General features: G+C 41.4%; 2 protein-coding genes across 2 annotated transcripts in view; one reads left to right on the top strand and one right to left on the bottom strand.

The window, feature by feature from the left end:
- Positions 1–984: 984 nt before the first annotated feature.
- LOC103116899 (probable ribosome biogenesis protein RLP24) lies at positions 985–1,687 on the bottom strand. Its single transcript, XM_016189894.2, is given in 3 exon segments — positions 985–1,448; positions 1,450–1,530; positions 1,532–1,687. Coding segments are annotated over 3 exon segments (522 nt in total). The 3' UTR covers positions 985–1,163.
- Positions 1,688–5,049: 3,362 nt separating this feature from the next.
- The window catches only part of DCT (dopachrome tautomerase), a 47,111-nt gene continuing 25,784 nt past the window's right edge, over positions 5,050–26,376 (top strand). The window contains exons 1-4 of the mRNA XM_060191756.1: positions 5,050–5,832; positions 14,525–14,824; positions 18,292–18,392; positions 18,535–18,701. Of these exons, the coding sequence (XP_060047739.1) occupies positions 5,538–5,832; positions 14,525–14,824; positions 18,292–18,392; positions 18,535–18,701 (863 nt within the window). The 5' untranslated portion in view covers positions 5,050–5,537. The remainder of the gene's footprint in view (positions 5,833–14,524; positions 14,825–18,291; positions 18,393–18,534; positions 18,702–26,376) is intronic.

The following is a 26,376-nucleotide window of genomic DNA, read 5'->3' as shown; positions in this document are numbered from 1 at the left end:
AATGAATGTAGAAATCAATGATGTACAATCCAAAATTTTAAAAGACATTTCCAGATGGTTTGATTCATATATGGGATGAAGAGAACTGATACACATGAACTTGCAAAACAAAACAAAACAAAAACAAACCCAAAACCCCCAAAACACAAACAGAAACAAACACTCTGCTTCTAAGACTTGTGAGAACTATAGTGGTTCTCTTTGGGAGCTAGCACGGTGGGGACACAGAAGTTTTGGTGGTGGGTGTGATGTGGGACTGTACATTGTCATCCTACAATCTTGTAACCCATTATTAATCACAAATAAAAAGTGTGTATGTGGTGGGGGGAGACGCTTGCTATGCAAACACAGCTTTGAGCATGGACTGTTGAAAACCCCAGAAACCACACAGCCCACTTCCAACTCGCCAGTCCTCTGAGGAGCAAATCCCACCACCAGGAAAGGCAGAGCTCTTAGATGTACAAAGCAAGAGAAACCTTTATCAAGACAGATGCTCAACGGTTAGGAAACAATTTGGTCACAGGGAGGGAAAAAAAACAAACAACTAATCTCCTTTCCCCATGATGTGGCAACAGAGAATAGATCAAAAAACATCAGACAGAGGAGTCCATTAGGGGCTCAAATCGGGGAGGATTTTCACACTCAGAAGCATGAAGAAAAAAGCAGGCGACATGCTAAAAAGCAGAAGAAAAATAGAGACGATTTCTCTGTATTAATCTTAGCAAACCCACTCTGAACACACTTATCACCCCATCCAATTGCATTCCGGGCTCTGAGTCATTTGTTTCCTCCTTTGAATGCAGGGAACGCAGGGTCTGGCTCCCCCCTCCCCTCTTTTTTATTGCAAAGATTTTACTTAGCGCTAGCCATAAATTTTGTCATCAGTCAACACATAAATGTAGACCATTATTCAAATGGCACAGTCCTTTCTTCCCCACAAATCACTACGGAAGAAGGGCAAACGCTAGAAGAAGAAGAACTTGTGTATTTACAAACTTTATAATCTATACATAAATGTATCTATCAGTTAAAGGCTAGCACTTAGATACAATACAGTAATCATGGTATCTGAGGCTTTGCACAAAGCCGGAGATGCATTTTTAATCACCTTTCATTTGAGTGAACTCATTAACCCAGAAGTTCTAAGTCCCCAAGGGAGATTTTCAAATGCACTTGTAGAAATAGTGAGATTTTAAAGAAATATCTTCCATGTCCACATCTTGCTGTCGTTTCTGTACCGTTTCTTCTTCCAGCTGCTTTCCTTTGCCTGCAAGAGGGGACTGGATAAGGTGAATGTTTCGCTTCACTTCTTTGATGTACTGAACTTTCTGTAGCTCTTAATTTTAATTCAACCTGTTGATTATAAATTTAGCTTGACATTTCTGTTTGATCTCTTCAACTCTCTTCATTGCATCCACAGTCTTATTCCATAGTTCTCGCTGATATTTTGACAGGTTCATTTCTTCATTTTTCAAATTCAAATGAATTATCCACTATAAGCTCTTTACCTGCTGCTTTCCGGAATGCTTTTAGTCCACCTGACTTGGAGAGGATTGCGTTTCTTTTTAAAATTTTTACGACATTTTGACTTACAGAATCTGAACACGTTGTAGTAGTTGCGGACGAACATCATCCCTTGGCAGGGGTAGATGGGCCCCGAACAGAAATAACACTTCTCTGTCTGCATGGCGAACCCGCGTAGGGCCTCCGCGGCCCAGCGCCGAGTGCGACGTCACACTGCTGGCTCCCTTTTTACAGAGTCTTGCATGTTCTCTTGGTCGCATCCGCTCCCCTAGTCTCTAAAGCATCCAATTCTCTTTCCTCTCGCCAACACGCATTGAATCTGTGTCTCGTGGAAAATGGGGTCAGGTGCTGAAATGCAAAATAAAAGTGTACAGAACCATCTCTTTACATTCAGCTCCTGGCTGGGACTGTAAAAGGACAGGATAAAGCAAATTACCTTCTCATGCTGTCCTTTTCTTCTCCCAGATCCTTCAGTTCTGTGGTACACAGGGTCTCTCTCTCTCTACTGGGCTTCAGACCATTCCTTAGAGCAGTCCTGAATCGTACGCTGACTTCTTTCAGCAATATGTGGCCTCTCTACACCTATGAGCTAGCTCCTTCTGGAGTCTGCTATTCAGTTGCCATCAAAGCCCTTTCCTTTTGTAAGGCAATGCTTCATGACTGATGCCTATGAGCTGAATTTAGCTGGGCTGATGTCCTGAGGTCTGTGTTTACTCATACCAACTTCTCAGGAATTCTTGAATTATTCTCTACAGCCTGGTTCATTTACGAACAATAACTCTGTTGGGTGTGTCTTGCCTTTAGATTGCTACAGACATTTGAGATAGTCTTGAGAGATGCATATATTTGTAAAAGGATATAGTTTTTAAAAAAATTTTTTAAAAATATTTATTTATTTCCTTTTTGTTGCCCTTGTTATTTTCATTGTTGTTGTAGCTATTATTATTGTTATTATTATTGTTGTTGATGTCGTCATTGTTGGATAGGACAGAGAGAAATGAAGAGAGGAGGAGAAGACAGAGAGGGGGAGAGAAAGATAGACTCCTGCAGACCTGCTTCACCGCCTGTGCAGTGACTTTCCTGCAGGTGGGGAGCCAGGGGCTTGAACCGGGATCCTTATTCCTGTCCTTGCACTTGGTGCCAAGTGCGCTTAACCTGCCCGCTGCTCTACTGCCTGACTCCCAGGATATAGTTTTTGTATATATCTGTAAAAGGATACAGGCTAGCATAGGTAGAGAAATATAGGTAGGGAAATATTATGCCAGACCCTGGGTGGATCAGCTGATTGAAGAGCTGGCTGCAGGATTAATCAATAGAGCTGAAGAGTTGGAAGAGATAATAGTGGTGACAACTCAGATGGAACAGCATGTAGAAAAACAATGTGTACAAATATGTAAGGGTCTTGTGGAATTTCATCAAGAGGAATAGTACCCATATTATATGAGGCCCCAAATGGAGAAGAGAGCAGATTGGGCAGGGCTCTTTAAAGGAATCATAGCTGGTGAGTTTCCTAGTTAGGAGGAAAGCCTAAGCATCACAGTACAGGAAGTTCAACGTGTGCAAATCATAATTATTCTAAAAAGACTCACCCCAAACCTATTATAATTAAAGTGCTAAAAATGAATTCTTACTATGAAGCCCCTCTAGTGTGTCTTTTTGCTCATTTGTGATTGCCTTTTTTAAATTCAGTGTTTCTATTGCAAGTGTTTCTATTGCAAGTCCTTGTTATAAAATCGTTTTTTTGTTAATCAACTGCTTTACACTCATTTGTACTGACATGAAGGCAATCTGGTGGAATTAATGCATGGGCTTTTTTTAGCAGACTTTTCAAACATTCCCTTGGGATTGTGCTGGATTCTTTTTTTTCTTTTATTTATTTTAAAAATATTTTTAAAAATATTTTTATATTTATTTACTTATTTGTTGCCCTTATTTTTTTATTGTTGTAGTTATTATTGTTGTTGTTATTGATGTCATCATTGTTGGATAGGACAGAGAGAAATGGAGAGAGGAGAGGAAGACAGAGAGGAGGAGAGAAAGATAGACACCTGCAGACCTGCTTCACCACCTGTGAAGTGACTCCCCTGCAGGTGGAGAGCCAGGGACTTGAACCAGGATCCTTATGCCGTTCCTTGCACTTTGTGCCACGTGTGCTTATCCTGCTGCACTACCGCTTGACTCCCAATTTTTTTTTTTTACAGATAGATGCAGAGAGACAGATAGGCAGAGAAAATGAAAGCGACTTCAGCAGCCAGGCTTTTTCCGTTAGTGCAGTGGGTGTCATACTAGAGCATGAGCTGCACACTGCAGAGGAGCACACAGTCTTAGTGAGCTATTTCACTGACCCTGGGATTTATTCCTATGCATCAGTTTTCTTTTTCTTTCTTTCCATCAGGGTTATTGCTGGGGCTTGATGCCTGCATGACCAGAGCCAGGGGGTGGGAAGGGAGCTAGACACAACCTTTTAATTGTAGGGACTTATTTTGGGTCTAACATGCTGTGCCTTTATGCCCACAGAGAAAGTATTCTCAGAAATTCTCTCAAGTCATTTCCCTTCAACTGCCTTTACACACCCTGATGGCTGAGACAGTCCCATTCTCCCCCTCAATAAACAGAACCTCGACAGGTGTTCCACCGTTACTGATCTCAGGTTGCTGTTTGCTTGTTTTATCAGAGAGAAAGAAATCGAGAGGGGAAGGAGGTGATAGAAAGGAAGAGACACCTGCAGCACTGCTTCACTGCTTGTGAAGCTTCTCCCCTGTAGGTGGGGACCGAAGATTTGAACCCAAGTACTTGTGCATGCCAACATGTGCTCTCAAACAGGTGTAGCACCCCCAGTCCCTGCAGGCTGATCTCGCTGTCTCCAGAATCACTGGGGAAAGGCCCTGCTTTCCCAGACTGTAGCTTGGCAATGCCCAACTTGCACATGAATCCAAAGCTGTCACTGGCAGACCCTTGCTCCAAAGAGTCCTGAGGGCCATTCTCACAATCTCCATGACAGTTCAGATTTCTGGTGGCACACTACCTCATGCAATTAAAACAGTCTGCAGCATATCCCAGCTGAACAGGAGAGCCACACATCACCCTGTGGAAGGAAGCAGGTCCCTCATTGTGGAACAAAGCAGTGCCTTGTTCCATGGCCCTAAATCAATGTTGCTTTCTGTCAGGGGAGCTGGGTTACCTCCTGCAGTGGGCTCCCTAGCACATCAGAGAGCAGTCAGGAGTGCATTGTCCCGAGCAAAGCTCCCTTGTCTGCTGACTGGCTCTTTCACTGGGAGTCTATTGACTCTCCAGGAAGCCTGAGGTCACAAGCTTGGCTGGAGCACAGGAGTTCAGAGAATGAAGATGCCTTTGCCCTCTTGAACCAAAGCCAGAAACTTTATCTACTTCATTGTGCACTGTGGGTCATGTGCTCGCAGGGAGGCTTTCTCTGTTGCTAATCCCCCTAATGATGGCTGCTCCCAGTCCCTCCAGGCCCCATGGCCTGGCAGGCTGCATCATATAAAGGCAGCCTGGCGTTTGGCTTTTGAACTGAGTTCAAGGCAATTAAAGTCAAGGGCTAAGGAGGGGGAAGGTGAGGGGAGCTTAGAAATATCAGCCTAATAAGCTGCCTGACGGGAGAATTTGGCAAATTAACTCAATTAGACAAAGCCTGATTTAACAGGGGGCAAGAGGAGGCTGAGGAGGGCTCCGCTCATTAAACCTGGATCTTCCAGGCGTTGCTAATGGAATAAGATTTGTTTCGGCCGCTTGGGTCACAGAAAGCTATCTGTGCCTGTGTACGTGTATATGTGCTCACAGACAGAGGTGCTGTGATTCTTTGGGGCATTACTTTGTTTTTCTAAGAGGAGAGAAATAGAAGGCATAACAAAAATTGACTCTCAAACCAAGACCACCTTCCATTCCAACAGAAACCCATCCTACCCTGACAGTCAGACACTTGAGTGAACCATCCAAGAAGTCACCTTAGAAGTCAAGGAGGAAGCAGGTTAGAAGTAAGGGAGTGGGAAGCCATGTGGGCCTGGAGCTGGGGGCTTCTGCTCGCTTCCCTGGGCTGTGACATCCTGCCTGGGGTCTGGGGACAGTTCCCCCGGGTCTGTATGACAGTAGCCAGCCTGCTGTCCAGGGAGTGCTGCCCACCACTGGGCGTGGAGCTGGCCAACATCTGCGGCTCCCAGGAAGGCCGTGGGCAGTGCACTGAGGTGCAAGCCGACACCAGGCCTTGGAGTGGCCCCTACGTCCTGCGAAACCAGGATGACCGAGAACGGTGGCCGAGGAAGTTCTTCGACCGGACCTGCAATTGCACAGGTGAGGGGGAGGCCAGTAGCCCCTGGGAACTTTGACCTTGAAGGGAAGGACTGTGGCTGGGAAAGGAGCCCCCTGGGAAGGAAGAGATGAGACTTGAGGTTTTGGAAGGCCAGTCTGGTTTGTGCTCTGGGCGCTTAAGTAAGGAGTGGGAGCCAATCTCCTTCCTTCGCACCTTCAAGTACATCGTGCTATGGCAACTAACTAGCTCTGACATGGGCCAAGGCAGTTTATATGAAGTCCTGCCAACACACCATTGGCTTGTTTGTTGGAAGGGGAAGCTCAGGAGCTCAAGAGGCAGCTTGGAATGCAGAGCAAGTCTTCTCAAGATGGACTGGTGCCCCCTCCTTCAGGACTATGTTTGCACTTGTTGGAGAGAGGCTGGGTGAGGCATGGTATTCACAAGGCAGGCATCCAGGACAGGTGCTCTGTGGTCCTATCCTCCATGTTTTTAAGGATTCCAGCAGATGCCAAGTGGGGGACATCTTGCTTGTTAAGGGGATGGCTGGAGTTTGTGTGGGGGACTCTTTGTCAAAATTGAGGGGGACTGCATGACTGAGAGAGGGGAGGGCTATCAGCAGTTCACAGTAGCTTGCTTCACTCTGCTCTGCTCTCCTCTGGCTGGGATCTAGGCCACTGAGCATTTGCCCAGCAGCTGTCTCTAAGATCTGACTCTTTTTTCTTACCAATTCTCTTTGAAATCTCTGTGTTTCATGTTCTCACTCTGGCCTTTCTAAACCTTCTCCAGTTCTCTTCAGTCTGCTCCCCTTTGGAGCTCAGCACCTATGCACAGCTGTGATAACCACATAGAGCCTGGCAAGGCATTTGAAACTCACAAAACAAAGGTGACAAGTCTGGAAAAGCCCTTAGACTGTTCTACAGAGTCCAGCTACATAAGAATTTTTTCTTTTCAAGTTGTGCATGTATTTTGTGATGTTCTTTCATGATGCTGGTACATCAGAAAATGCAAATGATTGACTTATATAAGGGTATTAAAAATAAGCTGAGAGAATGTACAAAGGATTTTGATTCCGGTATAGAAATAGTAGTGTTATTTGTTTGTTTTTAGCTTTAAAAAAATCTGGCCTTGTTTTGTAATCATTTCATTAATTCAGAGTTTTGTTAAATTTCTGTTAGTTCTTGATGAAAATTCCATGGTTAATTCTCTGCTAATTCATCTTGGTAATTCTGTTAGTTTTGCCCTAGAAATTCATAATGACAAACATTTTTAATATCAAATAGCATAGTGATATGTGGTACCCATCTTTCTAAGTGGGCCAAGCATTTGCTTCTAAAGATGCTATCTCAAAGATTCTCATGACTTTACAGTCTAATGAGAAGAAGCAAGTTTTACATAAACTGTGCAACTGCAAACTGCACCACACAGTAGCTATTATGTTCAAAAAAAGGGAAAAAAACCTAGAACACATACTTCTAGGCCAGTTGGTGATAGAGTACTTCACCTTACAGAGACTGGGCATCGCCATTTTATAGAATCCCGGGGCAGAAATTATTAGATATTGGAGAATCACATATAGTCATTAACCCCTCTCATCATCTTCCTTGTCTTCTTGACTTGGCTAGCAAGTTATTTTTGTAAAGCGAGTATAGAAAGGATAGAAGGGATAATTCTTTTTTTAAAATTAGTTTATTAATTTTAAAAAGGAGACAATAACAAAACCGTAGGATAGGAGGGGTACAACTCCACACAATTCCCACCACCAGATCTCTATATCCCATCCCCTCCTCTGATAGCTATCCCATTCTTTATCCCTCTGGGAGTATGGACCAAGGTCATTGTGGGATGCAGAAGGTGGAAGGTCTGGCTTCTATAATTGCTTCCCCACTGAACATGGGCATTGACTGGTTGATCCATACTCCCAGCCTGTCTCTCTCTTTTCCTAGTAGGATGGGTCTCTGGGGAAACGAAGCTCCAGGACACATTGGTGGGGTCGTCTGTCCAAGGAAGTCTGGTTGGCATCATGCTGGCATCTGGAACCTGGTGGCTGACAAGAGAGTTAACGTACAAAACCAAACAAATTGTTGAGCAATTATGGACCTAAAGGCTGGAATAGTGCAAATGAAGTGTTAGGGGGTACTCACTGCAGGGTATTGTGTACTTTTGCTTTCAGGTATATATTTTGTCCTAGTTTATGGATACATGTGAACATATGCTCTATCTCGGAGATCTGGTCTATATCTAGGTTTTGGGACTTTGTTAGGAAGTGAACCACCTGGAATAGAATTAGACAATACTATGAAAGGAAAGGTCTCACCCGAGTAATGAAGCTGAAGGGTTGTCATTCCACACCTGAAGTCTCTGGACACAGTCTGAAGTGAAGCATGCTGAGGTGGCACTCGTTGCGTTGATTAGGTTGTGGTCGGCGAGTACAATATTACTTGATATGAATTGAGAGAAGCATGCAGGAAAGTGCACCCCACCCTAAGATTCCAGGACTGGGGGAAATATAGGCTCTATAGTGGAAATGTGAGGTTCCTGCTGTCTTAGGGTTCAGGAAGATAATGGATAGTTATTGTTTTGATTATTCTTTTTTTTTAATTTATTTTATTTATTTATTCCCTTTTGTTGCCCTTGTTGTTTTATTGTTGTAGTTATTATTGTTGTTGTCGTTGTTGGATAGGACAGAGAGAAATGGAGAGAGGAGAGGAAGACAGAGAGGAGGAGAGAAAGATAGACACCTGCAGACCTGCTTCACCACCTGTGAAGCAACTCCCCTGCAGGTGGGGAGCCGGGGTTCGAACCGGGATCCTTCTGCCAGTCCTTGTGCTTTGCGCCACCTGCGCTTAACCTGCTGTGCTACAGCCCGACTCCCATGGATAGTTATTGTTATCATCACATTATTTGGTAATTGGGTTAACTTTGAAAAGTTCCCTTGTTAGGATTTGTTGTATAAGAAGGGATAATTCTATCCTCATTAGCCTCTCTATATCCCAAGGATATATATAGATATTCCTCTACAAGTGTCCATGATTTAAGATCATAGTGACTTTCTTTTAAAACAGACAAGAAACACCTTGCCCTGAGGAGATTAAATACACCTAAAAGGCTACTGAGCCAGAAACAGGATCTGTCGTGTATGTGTCCATGCTGTGTCAAACATCACGAATCCACAGCCCAACCCATGGAAGGAAGGCTTCCTCAGGGCATATGGTCTCCATCTTTAGTCAGTGTCAAGATTACAGCTGTTCCCAAACCCCTTGTGACTGAATTCCTCTTCTCCATCATGATCTGCTTAGACTTATTCAGGATCACAGCTCTTTGCAGACTATTTTGGGATAGCTCCTGGCCTCTGAATCTCAGAGCATCATATTCAATCTTCAGTGGCTAAGCTGGACACTTATTTAATATGCACAGTAATCATCAGTCTGTGATGTGTCATGTAGCTCAAAGCAAGACACTTGTCTTGTAATCTGTCTTCTCCGAAGAGTGAGTTGCTTGTCTTCTGAGGATAGTTTTTGTTCATGCTGTGGGAAGCAGTCTTCAGTATATAAAGCCTGATCTTGAGTCCTCCAAAGCCTTCCTACTTGGCAATCTGGTCATTGTTTTGCAAATGGCACTCCATTTTCAACCCCCACCCCACAAGATTCTTCTGGGGACAGTCAAAATATATTAAGAGATACCCATCTTCAGATGACAAGACTTAATTAATGACTTAAACCTTGTTAAATTGATGGCAAATAATTGCATGATAAATCTCCTGCTGATGGCCTAGATGGGTGTCTCTACACCTTCCTCTTGTGAATGGTGCTTCAATGGTCATGAGAATGCTAATATCTCTTTGAGATTCCAATTGTAACACTACTGGATAGATACCTATAAGTGAGGTTACTAGGTCATAAAACCATTCTATGCTTTAATATTTTGATGGAACAGCGTGGTGCTTTCCACAGCAACTGTACCATTTTGCATTCCCACACATTTCTCCACGTTCTTGCCAAATGGCATATAGTACAAATGGATACTATTCAACCTTAAAAAAAAGAAATAAATTCTAAACTATGTCACAACATCAATAGTCCTGGAGGTGATTGTGCTAATTGAAATACACAAGCCACAGAAAGATAAATAGTACATATTTCCATTTGAGATATACAGTCCAATTTATCAACTCAAAGAGTAAGTGGCATGGTGGTTACCAGGGGCTGGGGGCAGTAGAGGGAAATTAGTAGTTATTAATCAACAGGCAGGATATTTCGCTTAAACAGGATGAGTAAGTTCTAGAGTTCTGTATAACATTGTGCTGAAAATCAATATAACGCATTGGATACTTAACATGTGTTAAGAGGAAATTCTTACAATAATAATAATAATAATAATAATAATAATAATAATAATAATAAAACATAGCATAGTCTATACGACCTCAAAGTTGATGAAAAGATTTGAGGCTCATAAGGAGAAATAAGTGTAAGCTCTGATGGGGGAAATCCCCTAAATTAAGACTTCAAGTTCTCTAGTGAGTACTTCTCTATTTTCTATAGGACTAAAATAAAACACAAAAAGACGGCACTTAATTGTCAGGAAGACGTGAATTTCAGCAGATCTTGGCATGAGGCCTTCACTTTGAGTCTGATTTGCCAGTTGGCCTTTCTGAAGATAAACTGATTACAGCTGTGCCTCTTGACTTTGGAGAAACGTGTGCACCAAATAGTTTTTGAACAGTTGTCTGAGAACTTGTTTGTACAAGTGACTAAGTGTCTCCATTTTCCAATCTCTGAAATGGGGATAATGATGAAACCACACTTGTAAAAAAGCCTTTTGAGCTCTGCAGATGAAAGGCCCCTTGGGAGTGTAAAGTATTGTTATTAAAATAATAGAATCTCTAATTAAAAGGGATGGGCTATTTAGAGCACCTTATAAATCCACTAATCAGCGCTCTTATTTATTCTAATAGCTTCTGAGTTGGAGCTATTGCAGTTCATGTAGGAACGTGCATTGTTTGGTTGTTCTCACTCTCTTTCCATTTTGACTTCAGTCCTTCGACTTTTTTTTTTTTTTTAATTTCACTTTTGTTCAAGTACATGCTCAAGGTTAGATGGATAGGTATCCAAGGATCCTTTTTTTTTCTCTCTCTCTCTTTCCATTTCCCAGTAAAACAATGCAGTCCTTTCCTCTGTATTTCACTACTGATATTGGTGGATTAAGGCAAAGAATGAACTCATGCAAACTTGATAGAAACTACAAAGGAAATCTAACTTAAAGGAATACACATTTTGCTTGCTGGAGTTTCACATTGTTGCTGCACTTTTCAGACGTTACTGGCATTCGAACACTTTCTTTCGACTGGATTTAGGAGTTCAGAAATGAAAGGGGCCTGACTTTAGTCATAGCTTTGGCACATTTTCTCTGAGACATGCTGGAAATGAGAAAAAAAATATCAGTGAAGACACTTCTGGGTCATGAATGAGTGCAAATGCAGACACAACCACCATATTAGTATGTCTACACTGCTCTTTGAAGGCAGCACTGGTTTTGTGAAAAAAAGTGTCTTCGTTTAGCATAATCGAGAATATCTCTGGTCTTCTGAGTTAGAATTATTTATTTTGTCTTTTGTCTTTCATGACACCAAGTTATTTATTTATTTGTTTGTTTGTTTTTGCCCTGTGTTTTCGCAGTTAAATTTGTTTATGTATATATTTTCTTGTTATGACAGTCCTTGATATCCAGTAGGTGAAGGTACTATGCCTCATTTCTAGTTTGTTCCCATTCTTCCTTTCACGTTGTACTATGTGTGCTTAACCCAGTGTGCCACTGCCTTTCTCCTGCTTGCTAAATACCCTTTAGTCAATTATTCATAACTCTTTTTTTTCTACATGCATCCAGTGTATATTTAATATTGGCCATACTAGGGCCCACCGGTTACCAAACAGAAATAAGTTTTGGCATGATTTTAAATTTTTTTCTTTCATATTTATTTATTTTTTACTTTATTGTGGGGGGAGTTAACTGTTTACAGTATGGTCTTTAACACATAGGCACAGCCTCTCATCTTTTCTTGATTGGTGTTTAGGAGACAAAACCAGATCTCAATGTCCTTTCATCCTCTTTCTTTCTCCCTTACCAGAGTTCTTTGCTCTAGTGCTATATATCAAACTCATTTAGAGCTTCACCTTATGTTTTCCTAGTGGAGTATTTGACATGACTTTTAAGAGGTCATCAGCATAGTAGAGGAATAAGGGGGATACAAAGACAACTATTTATGATAGTACTTGATGTGTGGTCTCTAGCTATACTAGTAAAAATAACACCTGACATAAAACTTTCTCTGAGCCAACCATTATTTGTAGTGCTCTAGTAGGTTCATGTACTTGCTTTACATTCAGACTATGAAGTGGAGCCCTTACCCTAATATGACAGATCTGAGAGGTTAAGTTCGACATTATCAAGTGTGACAACGTATCTGAATGGACAGGAAGTTGCCAGAGCACAGAGGGAGGCTTGCTTCATGTTGGCTACCCTTTAGGTAGTTGATGCTATAATAGAATTCTTGTTAAGTGAGTGAGCAAGGGGTAGAATTAGTTACTGATGACTTTTTGACTTCTAGCAGCCAAAAAGAATCATGGTAAAAAAAATGCAAGAACCTTAAAATGTGATTTCAGTGAGATGACCCAAAATTCAAAGATACAGTTGTTTTTCCTTTGAATATAGAGATGTATTGAATTGATTATTATTTTCTTGACAGTTTTGAAGGAAGGGGGCGGCTCTTTTATTGAAGAGTACTTCTATTCCTCAGAGTCTAGGTAGTTTGGGGAGTTAGCTGGAATTCAACTTAATATTCTTCAAATCCACTTCATACAATTGGTGCTCAAAGATACTCTATTCCTGTAAAAGCTGTGAGGAAAAGTGAAATGTTTTCATCAAAGATAATTTTAAAACTAGATGTTGTACAAATTTAGAAAGTACTCAGTGAAAATGAAGTGTCCAAGCACCATGAGGCCTGACGTATCTATGCCTGGTGCAATTTTAAGTTGCTTCTCAATAAAAATAATTTGTACTTCGTAGCTTCACTCCGGTCATCAATATAGATTTTAACATTAACTCCATGGTTGTAAAAAACAAAACGCAGCTATCTGTCTGATTGTTACTCAGTCTTGGAATGTGCTTATTTTTTTCTTATGTTCTCATGTAGTATTTATTTATTTATTTCCATAAGGAAATAAAGATAATTGAGCTTTGTAAAGGTTAGTTGGCTATTTTGTATTTGTTAAAGAGCATGGATCCCAAATAAACAATTGCTTGAAAAAACATTTGTGAGACTAGCAAGAACATCTTCTGTAGCCATCAAAAAGCCCATGGGGTAGTGATTTAGTGGTAGAACACTGGACTTGCATACATACATTCTGGTGTTCCATCACTGCCAGAGTGGTGCTCTGGTTCTTTGTCCCCAACCTCAGTCTCATTAGATATAGAGAAACAGAGAGATCTCTGGAGGGTGGGAGGGGAATCTCTATATTTTCTTCACCTGGCATAATGCTGATTTTCTTTCTTTTTTCTTAATTGCCTCCAGGGTTATCACTGGGGTTTGGTGCCAGCCCTACTAATCCACCACACCTAGCAGCCATTTTTTTCTTTTTCTTTTTATTTGATAGGACAGAGAGAAATTGAGAAGGGAGGAGGAAACAGAGAGGGAGAGAGAAAGACACTTGCAGACCTGCTTCACCACTTGGGAGGTGAACACCCTCCAGGTAGGGAGCAGAGGCTGTCCTGCTGATTAGGGATGTCTAGGTCACTATGCAGAGTTAAAGGGAAGAATATTCCTAAAACTCCACACAAGTGGTGACTTTTTGGAACCTAGGTGCTATCTTTTCCTATAACCAAATATAGTCTTTGCTTGCTGTTGCCATGGAGATTGCCAAGGGTGATAGCAATGGGGGGATGCTTTTAGTATGTTAATGAAGGCTGGATGAGTCTTTAGGTGACTGTTAGTCCCGTTATGCTGCCATCTTGGATCAAACTTGTTCAAGCTGGTTCTTGGAGGCTTTTTGTCCTTATCTTTGCTAACGGGGCTTTGTCATTTTCCCTGCTTCTTTAGCTCAGGGAGTCGCTAGGAAACTCATCTGCTCATGATTCTGGAGGCCTGAAGTGCCAGGTCTAGGGTTTGGAACTGTCTGTGTTCTCCCTTTGTTTTTGTATGTTCTTCCCACTGTATCTCTGTGTCTAAATTTCCTCTGCTTTTCAGGACATCGGTCCTTATATTGGGTTAGGGCCATCCCTCATAACCTCCGTTTAACTTAATGACCTCTTAATGCCCTACATCCAAACATAGCCATATGCTAAGGTACTAGGACTTAGTGCCTCAACATATAAATGGGGGAGAGAGTGGTGACACACAGTTCAGTCCGTCCCAGCATGTGACTTATTTCCTACTCTGTATATGTGGAGGGGAGATACTGGGAGTTGAACTCAGTCTTATATATATCCAAACATCTACTGTCCCACTGAATTACCTCCCTAGTCCTCATATTCTGTTCCTCTGTTGGATATGCTGAGGGGCATTCTTGAAATGTTTAGGTCACTTAGAGATAAAAACTTTGCAAGAGGAGAATAAGGGAATAGAATAAGGGATATAAATACCTTCCTTTCCATATCTACTCTGGTACTCAAATTTAAAACTCTCTCGCCAACTATATGAACTTACTCCTTTCATTCCTCATCTTTATTGAAACATACCAGGAAACTTCGCCGGCTACAACTGTGGAGAATGCAAGTTTGGCTGGACTGGTCCCAGCTGTGATCAGAAGAAGCCACCAGTCATCCGAAAGAATATCCATTCCTTGACTCCTCAGGAGAGGGAGCAGTTCCTGGGTGCCCTAGACCTGGCAAAGACCACCACCCACCCCGACTACATCATCACCACGCAGCACTGGCTAGGCCTCCTGGGACCTGACGGGAACCAGCCACAAATCGCCAACTGCAGCATTTATGATTTCTTTGTGTGGCTCCACTACTACTCTGTGAGAGACACATTATTAGGTGGGTTCCCCCCTTAGTTTAAGGTACATTATGATAGATATGGAATTGTCCATAGACCATGGGAAGTCATTTCATATGAGGGAATGAACAAGGAGAGAGCAAACCTCAAGGAAAGATTTGGTTTATTCAAAGTCACAGAGTTATCGAATGGTGCCTGGAGTTAGAATGGAGTGACTTTTCCAACTGAAAATATTTTTTGCTGTAGTTTGTATGTGTGTGTGTGGGGGGGGTGTCAAAGTCTAAGCTCTTCTATTTGAAACTGTTAATCCTCAAAGGCATGAGATGGTAAAGGGGAAGCAAATTCCTTTTGGTGCCTGGAGAAAACCTTTCTAACAGTGTGACCTTGCAAGCTCTCTCTGACCTTTCCTGCACATTAAAGGAATTATCCAATCATGTGGTAAAGCACATGGTGCTTCCTTGTACAGAGCTGGAGTGTTTGCATGAAACACATGCATCTCACTAAACATGCATGTATTGTCTTTAGACCTGTAATTCATTTATTACAGGAACCCCAACTTTTGTGGGTCTGGGCTGTCCTGGAAAGGCCTCAGATGAGTCCTGTAAGATTGGATGCTGGAGCAAACGGTGCCCTGCAAATTGGGGTCTGCGTAGGATGGGGAGTGTGGGGGGGTGTTGTCTATCAGCACCTTTATTCATCTAGTTGCTCCAGATTGGTTCTCAGTTCCTTTCAGTCAGGGGGAAAGTTGTAGGACACTTGTGTTAGGAGGACTTGAATCCAGTCCAGGTTCTGAGATGGAACAAAACCATTCAATACCGTGACCTCTGACATATTCTCTACTTATGTCAAGACCAGGGAACTCATAGAAGTGCAGGTTTTTTTAAATTTCTTTATTGGGGAATTAATATTTTACATTCGGCAGTAAATACAATTGTTTGTACATGCATAATATTTCCCAGTTATCCATATAACTAGGAAATCCCCACTAGGCCTTCTGTCATCCTTTTTGTACCTGTATTCTCCCCACCCACCCCAGAGCCTTTTACTTTGGTGCAATATGCCAATTCCAGGTCAGGTTCTATTTGTGTTTTCTCTTCTGATCTTGTTTTTCAACTTCTAGAAGTGCAGGTTTTAACCCTTGCCTATACCTTATAATTACTCCATCTGGGGAACCCCTTGTTAGAGTGAGGGGAACTGAAGACACCAAGGGCACTTTGTGTGTCTCTGTGTGTGTGTGTCTCTCTCTGTGTGTAGATAGAATCTTGTGTGTATGCTATGTTACTGCTTTTCCATATATGTCTGTGTAGGGAGAGAGGCTGAGAGACAGAGAAATGGAGAGATCTCACAGTACTGGAGCATCTTCCAGCGCCACAGCACTCCCATATGGTGCTCAGACTCAAACCTTGACTATGTGTGCAAGACAAGGCTTGTACTCTACACGGTGAGATATCTCTCTGGCCTCCACCAAAAGTACTTTGAGTGATGGCATTCTCATCTGAATGAGAATGATCTGTCCATGTGTTTGCCACTGGCATCCAGATCTGATTCTTCCTCCTCATTGTTTTTTCTCTGAGAACTTTAAATTTTATTCTCTGGAAGAACTGCCTCACCAAGAGTGGCCAAAGCAGTTTTCTCCTCAGAGTAAGGCTTTGCAAAACTTGCCTCACAGGGAAGCCTCTGTCTTTCTTTATCAGTAGATATGGAGGCGTATAGCTCCTGGCTATAAACCTGTATGGTTTTCCTGTCACTACTCAAGAGGAATTTTTTGCTTTATGTGAGGGTTGTCATCTCTCCAGAGGCAAAGAAAACTGCAGTTTCTGGCCATATCTGGGAACGAAATTTATATTCACGTCTGCTCGGCTCTGTGAAGTTATTATAGGTACTTGAGAAGGGAACTAACATTAGCTAAGGTTTCTATATAACCATCAAAAGCCATTATGAAAGAGAGAAGAAGGATGAAACAGGCAGTAAGAAGGTCATTAAATTGCCCAAAGCTTTTCACTAAAATTGGCAGTTCCAGTGCTCGGCCAAATTGGTTTGAATGTATTTTTCTCTCTTCTGGTTTCAACAGCCATGCTTGTCAGTTAGTGATTGGAACTGATTGATGGCTGGAGCAGAACCCTTGGAAGTTCTTTTTGCTTCTATAAATGCTAAAAGAGGACAAAGGCAGCCAATGAGGCTTTATTATTAATGAATCTCTCTCTTATAAAGTCCTGTATTTATAAGAATAGGTAGGGAAATGTCCTCAGAATTTTTATTTCATCTAGGTTTTAACAATCTATTCCTCTGGACACTTTAAAAAATCTCTATGAAATATTGCCTTAAAATTAAATTTGTGATTAAAAATTAAACTATTCAAGTGACCTGCATTTCTCTGATCTCTGCTGCTGATCAAAGATGTGAGAGATGATGTGAGTTTATCCTAAAAGCTGGTTGTTTCTGAAATTGTTGCTTTTTATTTCAGAGAAGTAAATAACCAAAGCATTGTTTGATTCATTTTTTTGTATTATGTTTATTTATTGGATAGGGACAGTAGAAATTGAGAGGGAAGGGGGTGACAGAGAGGGAGAGACAGAGGGACATCTGTAGCACTGCTTCACCATTCATGAAGCTTCCCCCTGCAGGTGGGGACTGGTGATTTGAACCCAGGTCCTTATGTACTATATAACATGTGTGCTCAACTAGGTTTGCCACTACCCAGCCCCACCCTCAAACGTTTTTGATGATAACATCAAGGACTTAAAAATAAACAAACAAAAAAACCAAACCTGGAAGCAATCGAGGTGCTTAACAACAGGTGAGTGGCTGAGAAAGTTGTGGTCTATATACACAATGGAATACTGCTCAGCAATTAAAAATAAAAAATTCACCATTGCACCATCTTGGATAGAGCTTGAAGGAGTGAGATAAGCCAGAGAGAAGGATAAATATGGATGACCACACTCCTAGACAGAACTTGAAAAATAAGAAGAGAAGGGGGAACACAAAGCAGAAATTGCACTGGGTTCGGTGTATTGCACCGAAGTAATGGATTCTGTTGGAGGAGGGGCTTATAGGTCCTAGTACATAATGGTGGAGAGAGATCTAGCCTGGGGGATAAGAGCTTTGCAGAAAAACGTAAATTTTATACATGTACCAACAACTGTATTTATCGTGAACCATTAATCCCTCTAATTAAAAAAAAAATGAAGCCCCTGCTCTTTATCTGGAGGGGACACTTCATGAGTGAAGCAGATCTGTAGGTATCTATCTATCATTCTCTCTATTTATATTCCCTTCCCCTCTCAATTTCTCTATGTCCTATTGAATAAAATTAAAAAAAAAAAATAGCTGCTGGGAGTGGTGGGTTTGTGGTGCTGGCACCAAGACCCAGTAATAACCCTGTGGGGAGGGGAGAAGAAAAACAAATATACAAAACCGTCATGAACTTAATAGTCCCACGAAAACATCCCAGGTTAAATATAATATCAAAAACACTCATCTCTGATATGTTTCTCAATTGTTTTAGGACCAGGACGACCATACAAGGCCATTGATTTCTCACATCAGGGCCCCGCCTTCGTGACCTGGCACCGGTACCATTTGTTGTGGTTGGAGAGGGATCTCCAGGTTGGTGTAATGTAGCCATTTACTTATGTAAACTTTTGCTTCACCTACATTTTGGCCGAGACCCCCATGGGTCTCTGCTTTGTATCTCTTCCGGTTGTACCTGATGGCATGGACCAGATGACAGTGTGCCCTTTGCATTTAGCGTCTCACTGGCAATGAGTCCTTCGCTTTGCCCTACTGGAACTTTGCCACTGGGAAGAACGAGTGTGACGTCTGTACTGACCAACTATTTGGGGCGGCGAGACCGGAGGACCCGACTCTGATTAGCCAGAACTCCAGATTCTCCAACTGGGAAATCGTCTGTGATAGGTAATGGCCTAAATGATCATCTTTACTTACACCAGAGAGATAAAGTCTCTTCTTTTGTCAGTTTCAAATGCATGCTAGCTTCTGTTTATGGTTCCAAAATTTGTTTTCCTAACACTGGTGGGATGCAAACAAATCCTGAGTTCCTGAATTAAAACAGTAACATCAACAATTATACGTTTGGAAATCCTATCTGCAAATTGAGGACACTTGGCCAGCATTTTGAAATCAGCTGCTTTAAAATTTGGAGTAACTCCTGAATTCCGTCAGTATTTCTTAAGCACTGATGATAGTCTAAGCAATGTTCTCGTGCTGGGAATACAAGGAGGAGTCAAATATGGTTTCCCTTTTGCGTACACAGGCAGGGTGCTGTAGACACATGGCGGCATAGTGCACGTTGTAGCGTAGATGCTGCATGTGCAAAGTCCAGAAGAGAGTGTTGGGAACCTCCAGAACTTGGTGGAAGCACCAAATTTATAAGAGTGGATGGGAGGGGGATGGATGTGTCTGCTACCCTGGGTGGAGGGATCATTACGTAGGATGCTAGAAAAGTCTTTGCAGGTAGTCTAAGCCTGGACCACAGGAGGCTGGAGAACTGAGAGGAATGAGAGATGAGGGCAAGGATGAATGGCTTTTGAATGACCAGAGAATTCATAAACTGCACTCTGAGCAGCCCACAATCCATGAGGGATTCCGTCCTGTCCTCAGAGAGCCTTTGCTTTGTTTCTGCTGCCCTGGGACACTGCTCAGAAAAAGTGCCAGCAGGCTCCTCTTCTGCTGCCTGTTGTTACTCATTTTTTCTCCTGTATTATCTTCCTGTACTTTTTTGTTTATTTTATCTGTTATGACAGAGAGAAATTGCGAGGGGAATGGGAGATAGGTGGGGTATGAGAGAGACACCTGCAGCACTGCTTCACCATTTGTGAAGGTTTCCCTCCTACAGGTAGGGGTTTGGGGGGCATCTTGACTCCAGGTCCTTCCACATGGTAATACGTTTCCTTTTATCTAGCCCTGCTTTTTCTCTCTATTTATATCCCTTTGTCTCTGTTGTTTTGTATTGTTCTGCTGTTCCAGGGCACATAGATTTATTGCCAGCTCTTTTTTTTTTTTTTTTTTTGATTCTTTTTATTCCACACACTGAGAGAGACTTCAGCACTGGAGCTTCCTCCAATGCCATGGAACTCTCATGTGATATTGAGCCTCAAACCAGACTATGTATATGGCAAAGCATACACCCTACCCAGTGAGCTATTCTCTAACTTTCTTGTAGCTTCTTTTTTTAAAAAAAAATTATTTATTACATAGAGACAGAGAGAAATTGAGAAGGGAGGAGGAAGACAGAATGGGCAAGAGACAGAGAGACACCTGCAGACCTGCTTCACCACTTGTGAAGCTTTCCCCCTGCAGGTGGGGACCAGGGGCTTGAACCTAGGTCCTTGTGCACTGTAATGTAAGCGCTTAACTAGGTGCGCCACCATGTGGCCCCAGCCAGCTCTTTTTAAAAAAATTATTTTTATTGGGGGATAGTTTACAGTACACAGTAAATACAGTTGTTGGTACATGCGTAAACTCCTTCAGTTTTCAACAAAACACTCAACCCTGTCCCCCACCCCCCACACACCCCTAGGTCCTCCTCCATCACCATGCACCGGGACCTAAAAGCCTGCCCTCCCCCAAGTCCCTTACTTTAGTGCAATATACCAACCAGCTCTTTCTTGTTTATTTATTTTGGAGACAGAAAGAAACTGAGAGTGAAAGAGGAGATAGGGAGAGCAAGAGAGACATCTGCAGCACTGCTTTACTGCTAGTGAAGCTTCCCCACTGCAGGTCAGGACCTGGGGCTTGAACCTGGGTCTTTGCCCACTGTGATGTATGTGCTTAACCAGGTGTTAACCAGCCTCCATGGCCAGCTCTGAAGATTGGCCGTGCTCGTGCTTTGCGAAGTGGGTAGGCCTGGTGAGACCTAGCGGGGACATCATTTCTGCATCCTAAGATTCATGTACAACTCCCCCGACAGTGCTCTGCACCAAGCAGGGGAGTCACAGGTGCTTTCCACGGGCCTTAACTTGACTCAGTGCAGTTGATTCCATGTCTCCTAGTGCCTTGGGCTGTCACCAGGTGATGTGTGAAAAAGGGATCCTTACAGCTATATCTAGGGAATTCTCAGTTGTTGTTAATTTTTGTTGTACCAGGGCATTGCACGTGTGCTATGCCATGACTCACTTTTCAACTTTCTTTTTTTTTTTTTTTTCCACAAGGACCCAAGTTCAAGCCCCTGGTTACCACCTGCAGGAAGGAAGTTTCATGAGTGGTGAAGCAGGGCTACAGGTCTCTCTGTGTCTCTCCCTTTCCATCTCCCCTCTTAATTTCTCTCTGTCTCTATCCAATGATTAATTAATTAATTATGTAAAAAATTTATCTAAAGATTCTTAGACCCTGAATCTAGGAATCCTAACTATGTAGAAGAACCCCTGGGGAAATCTTAGAAAGAAGGTATCCACTTACTGAGATGCCCCAGGTAATTAAATTTATCTGTTTATTACTATTGTTTTTTATTGGGGAATTAATGTTTTACATTCAACAGTAAATACAATAGTTTGTATATGCATAACATTTCCAGTTTTCCATATAACAATATAACCCCTACTAGGTCCTCTGTCATCCTTTTTGGACCTGTATTCTCCCTCCAAAGCACCCCAGAGTCTTTTACTTTGGCGCAATACGCCAATTCCAGTTCAGGTTCTACTTGTGTTTTTTCTTCTGATCTTGTCTTTCAACATCTGCCAGAGAGTGAGATCAACCCATTTTCATCCTTCTGTTTCTGACTTACCTCACTTAATATGATTTTCTCAAGCTCCAAGATCAGCTGAAAACAGTGAAGTCACCATTTTTTTTATAGCTGAGTAGTATTCCATTGTGTATATATACCACAACATATACAGTCACTCATCTGTAGTTGGACACCTGGGTTGCTTCCAGGTTTTGGCTATTACAAATTGTGCTGCTAAGAACATATGTGTACACAGATCTTTTTGGATGGGTGTATTGGGTTCCTTAGAATATATCCCCAGGAGAGGAATTACAGGATCATAGGGTAGGCCCATTTCTAGCCTTCTGAGAGTTCTCCACAGGGGTTGGACCAGTTGACATTCCCACCAGCAGTGTATGAAGGTTCCTTTGACCTCACACCCTCTCCAGCATTTGCTGCTGTTACCTTTTCTGATGTATGACAGTCTCACAGGAGTGAAGTGGTATCTCATTGTTGTCTTTATTTGCATTTCTCTGACAATCAGAGACTTGGAGCATTTTTTCATGTGTTTCTCGGCCTTTTGGATCTCTTCTGTGGTGAATATTCTGTCCAAGTCCTCCCCCCATTTTTGGATGGGGTTATTTGTTGTCTTGTTGTTGAGTCTGGCAAGCTCTTTATATATGTTGGTTATTAGCCTCTTGTCTGATGTATGGCATGCAAAGATCTTCTCCCATTCTGTGAGGGGGTCTCTTGGTTTGGGTAGTGGCTTCTTTTGCTGTGCAGAAGCTTTTTAATTTGATGCAGTCCCATAGGCTTATGCTTGCCTCAGTCTTCTTTGTAATTGGATTCGTTTCATTGAAGATGTTTTTAAATTTTATGTTGAAAAGAGTTCTGCCAATATTTTCCTCTAAGTATTTGATAGTTTGTGGTCTAACATGCAAGTTCTTGATCCACTTGGAATTGACTTTTGTATGTGGTGAAATATAGTGGTTCAATTTCAGTCTTCTGCATGTTTAAACTCATTTTTCCTAACACCATTTGTTGAAGAGACTCTGCTTTCCCCATTTAATAGTCTGGGCACCTTTGTCAAAGATAAGATGTCCATAGGTGTGGGGGGCTTACTTCTGGGCTCTCAATTCTATTCCACTGGTCAGTGTGTCCATTCGTGTTCCAGTACCAAGCAGTTTTGATGACAATGGCCCTATAATACAATTTGAGATCTGGGAGTGTGATGCCTTCAGTTCTGTTCTTAAGCTTGTTTTGGCAATTCTAGGTCTTTTCTGGTTCCAGATAAACACTTTTAGCATTTCTTCTATTCTCCTAAAAAAATTGGTTGGGATCCAGATGGGGATAGCATTAAATTTGTATATGGCTCTGGGTAGTATATTCATTTTGATGTTAAGTCTGCCAACCCATGAACATGGAATGTCTTTCCACTTCTTTGTGTCTTTTTCAATTTCTTTGAGTAGTGACTCATACTTTTTAGAATACAAGTCTTTCACTTCCTTGGTTAGGTTTCTTCCTAGATATTTTATTGTTTTAGGTGCTATAGTAAAAGGAATTGAGGGAGTCGGGCTGTAGCGCAGCGGGTTAAGCGCAGGTGGCGCAAAGCACAAGGACCGGCATAAGGATCCTGGTTCGAACCCCGGCTCCCCACCTGCAGGGGAGTCGTTTCACAGGCGGTGAAGCAGGTCTGCAGGTGTCTATCTTTCTCTCCTCCTCTCTTCCCCTCCTCTCTCCATTTCTCTCTGTCCTATCCAACAATGACAACAACAATAATAACTACAACAATAAAACAACAAGGGCAACAAAAGGGAATAAATAAATAAAATAAATATTTTTAAAAAAGGAATTGATTTCTGGATTTCATCTTCTTCAAACTTAGTGTTTGCATAGAGGAATGCCACTGACTTTTGAATGATAATTTTGTAGCCTAATACCTTACTGTATTGCCTGATGATTTCTGAAAGCTTCTTGCTGGATAACTTAGGTTTTTCTATGTATACTACCACGTCATCTGCAAATAGGGAGAATCTGATTTTTCTCTTCCAATCTGTATGCCTTGAATTCCTTGCTCCTGCCTGATTGCTATGGCAAGAACTTCCAACACTATGTTGAATAGTAATGGTGATAGTGGGCAGCCCTGTCTAGTACCTGATCTGAGGGTAAATGCTTCCAGTTTTTCACTGTTGAGTATGATGTTGGCTATAGGTTTGCTATACAGAGACTCCAATACCTTCAGGAATTTCCATGCATTTCCATTGTTTGTAGTGTTTTGATCATAAAGGAATGCTATATTTTGTCAAAGGCTTTCTATGCATCTACTGATATGACCATGTGGTTTTTGTTCTTGCTTTTATTGTTGTGATGGATCACGTTGATTGATTTACATATATTAAACCAACCTTGTATCCCTGGGATAAAACTCACTTGGTCATGATGAGTAATCTTTTTCATATACTGCTGTATCCGGTTGGATAGAATTTTGTTCAATATTTTATGTTCATCAGAGATATTGGTTTATAGTTTTCTTTTTTGAAAAGAAAACTATAGTTTTATAGTTTTATAAAAACTATAGTTTTTATAGTTTTTCTTTTTTGGTTGTGTTCCTGTCTGCTTTTGGTATCAAAGTGATATTGGCTTTATAGAAGGTGGAAGGGAGTATTCCAGTGTCTTCAATCTTCTGGAAGACTTTTAAAAGTAGAGGTATTAACTCTTCCTTGAAGGTTTTGTAGAATTCATATGAAAAACTGTCTGGTCCAGGACTTTTATTCTTGGGAAGGTTTTGATAACTGTTTCAGTTTTGTTAGCTGTGATGGGCATGTTCATGTTATCTAGTTCGTCTAAACTTAATTTTGAAAGTTGGTAGGTATCTAGGAAACCGTCCATTTCTTCCAGGTTCTCTAGCTTGGTGGCATATAGTTGTTCATAGAAGCCTCGCAGATATGTTGAATTTCTGCAGTGTCTGTTGTGTTATCTCCTCTTTCATTTATGATCCAATTTATTTGGGCATTCTCCTTTTTTTTGTTTTGTGAGTCTGGCTAAAATTTTGTCAATTTTGTTCACTCTTTCAAAGAACCTACATTTACTTTCATTGATCTTTTGTATGGTTTTCTTATTTTCAATGTTATTTATTTCTGCCCTAACTTTAGTGATTTCTGTCCTTCTGGTTACTTTAGAGTTCCTTTGTTCTTCTTCTATGTCTTAAATATGTGCAATCAGGCTGTTTATTTGTACTTTTTCTTTGTTTCCTAATGTGTTCTTGTATGGCTATGAACTTCCCTCTCGGTACTGCCTTAGCTGTGTCCCAAATATGTTGATAGCTTGTGTCTTCATTTTCACTGAACTCTCGAAACACTTTAATTTCTTCCTTTATTTCCTCTTTGACCCAGTAGTTGTTAAGGAGTGTACTGTTGAGCTTCCACATTTTGGGACTGTTAGTAGTCTTTTGTTGATTGTTAAGTGTTAGTTGAATTCCACTGTGGTCTGAGAAGATGCTTGGGATGATTTCAATGCTCTTGAATTTCTGATGCTGTTTCTGTGGCATAACATATGGTCTATCATTGAGAATGACCCATGTGGATTTGACTAGAATGTGCATTCCAGTTTCTTGGGATGAATGACTCTGAAAATGTCCAGTAGTTCTAGTTTATCTATTTGCTCATTTAGCTCCCTCATGTTTTTATTGATTTTCTGCCTGGGTGATCTGTCAAGTTGAGAGAGTGGGGTGTTGAAGTCCCCTACTATTCCTGTGTTGTTGTTAATTTATTGCTGTAGCTCTTTCAGTAGATGTTTGATGTATTTAGATGGATTCTCATTGGGTGCATAGATGTTAATAATTGTTAAGTCCTCTTGACTGGCTGATCCTCTGAGCATTAAGCAGTGTCTATCCCTATCTTTTAAAATTTTATTTATATTGAAGTCTATCATGTTAAATATGAGAATAGCTGTTACTGCCCTTTTCTGTGGGCCATTGGCTTGTATGATAGTTTTCCATCCTTTCACTTTGAGTCTGTGTTTGTCTTGTTGAGTTAGGTGGGTTTCCTGTAGACAGCATATTGTTGAGTTGTGTTTTCTGATCCATATTCTAACTCTGTGTCTTTTTTATAGGTGAATTCAGGCCATTGACATTTATTGATATCAAAGATTGAAGATATTTTAATGCCATTCTTGTAGAGTTTTAGAGTGTTTTGATATATGGCATATTTATGGTGGTCTGTTTATAGGAGATCTTTCAGAACTTCTTTTTTTTTTCTTTTCTGATTTTTTTTTATTGGGGAATTAATGTTTTACATTCAACAGTAAATACAATAGTTTTTACGTGCATAACATTCCCCAGTTTCCCATATAACAATACAACCCCCACTAGGTCCTCTGAATCCTTCTTGGACCTGCATTCTCCCCACCCACCCAACCCAGAGACTTGTACTTTGGTGCGATATGCCAATTCCATTTCAGGTTCTATTTGTGTTTTCTTTTCTGATCTTGTTTTTCAACTTCTGCCTGAGAGTGAGATCATCCCATATTCATCCTTCTGTTTCTGACTTATTTCACTCAACATGATTTTTTCAAGGTCCATCCAAGATCAGCTGAAAACAGTGAAGTCACCAATTTTTACAGCTGAGTAGTATTCCATTGTGTATATATACCACAACTTGCTCAGCCACTCATCTGTTGTTGGACACCTGGGTTGCTTCCAGGTTTTGGCTATTACAAATTGTGCTGCCAAGAACATATGTGTACACAGATCTTTTTGGATGGATATGTTGGGTTCCTTAGGATATATCCCCAGGAGAGGAATTGCAGTATCATAGGGTAGGTCCATTTCTAGCCTTCTGAGAGTTCTCCAGACTTCAGAACTTCTTTCAGGGCAAGCTGGGTAATAGATGATTCTTTCAGTTGTTGCTTGTCTGAGAAGGTTTTGATGCC

The sequence above is a fragment of the Erinaceus europaeus genome, chromosome 5 (genome assembly GCF_950295315.1).
Source record: "Erinaceus europaeus chromosome 5, mEriEur2.1, whole genome shotgun sequence".
NCBI lineage: Eukaryota > Metazoa > Chordata > Mammalia > Eulipotyphla > Erinaceidae > Erinaceus > Erinaceus europaeus.
The sequence above is the reverse complement of the archived record's forward strand: the minus strand, read 5'-3'. Positions and strand labels throughout refer to the sequence as shown.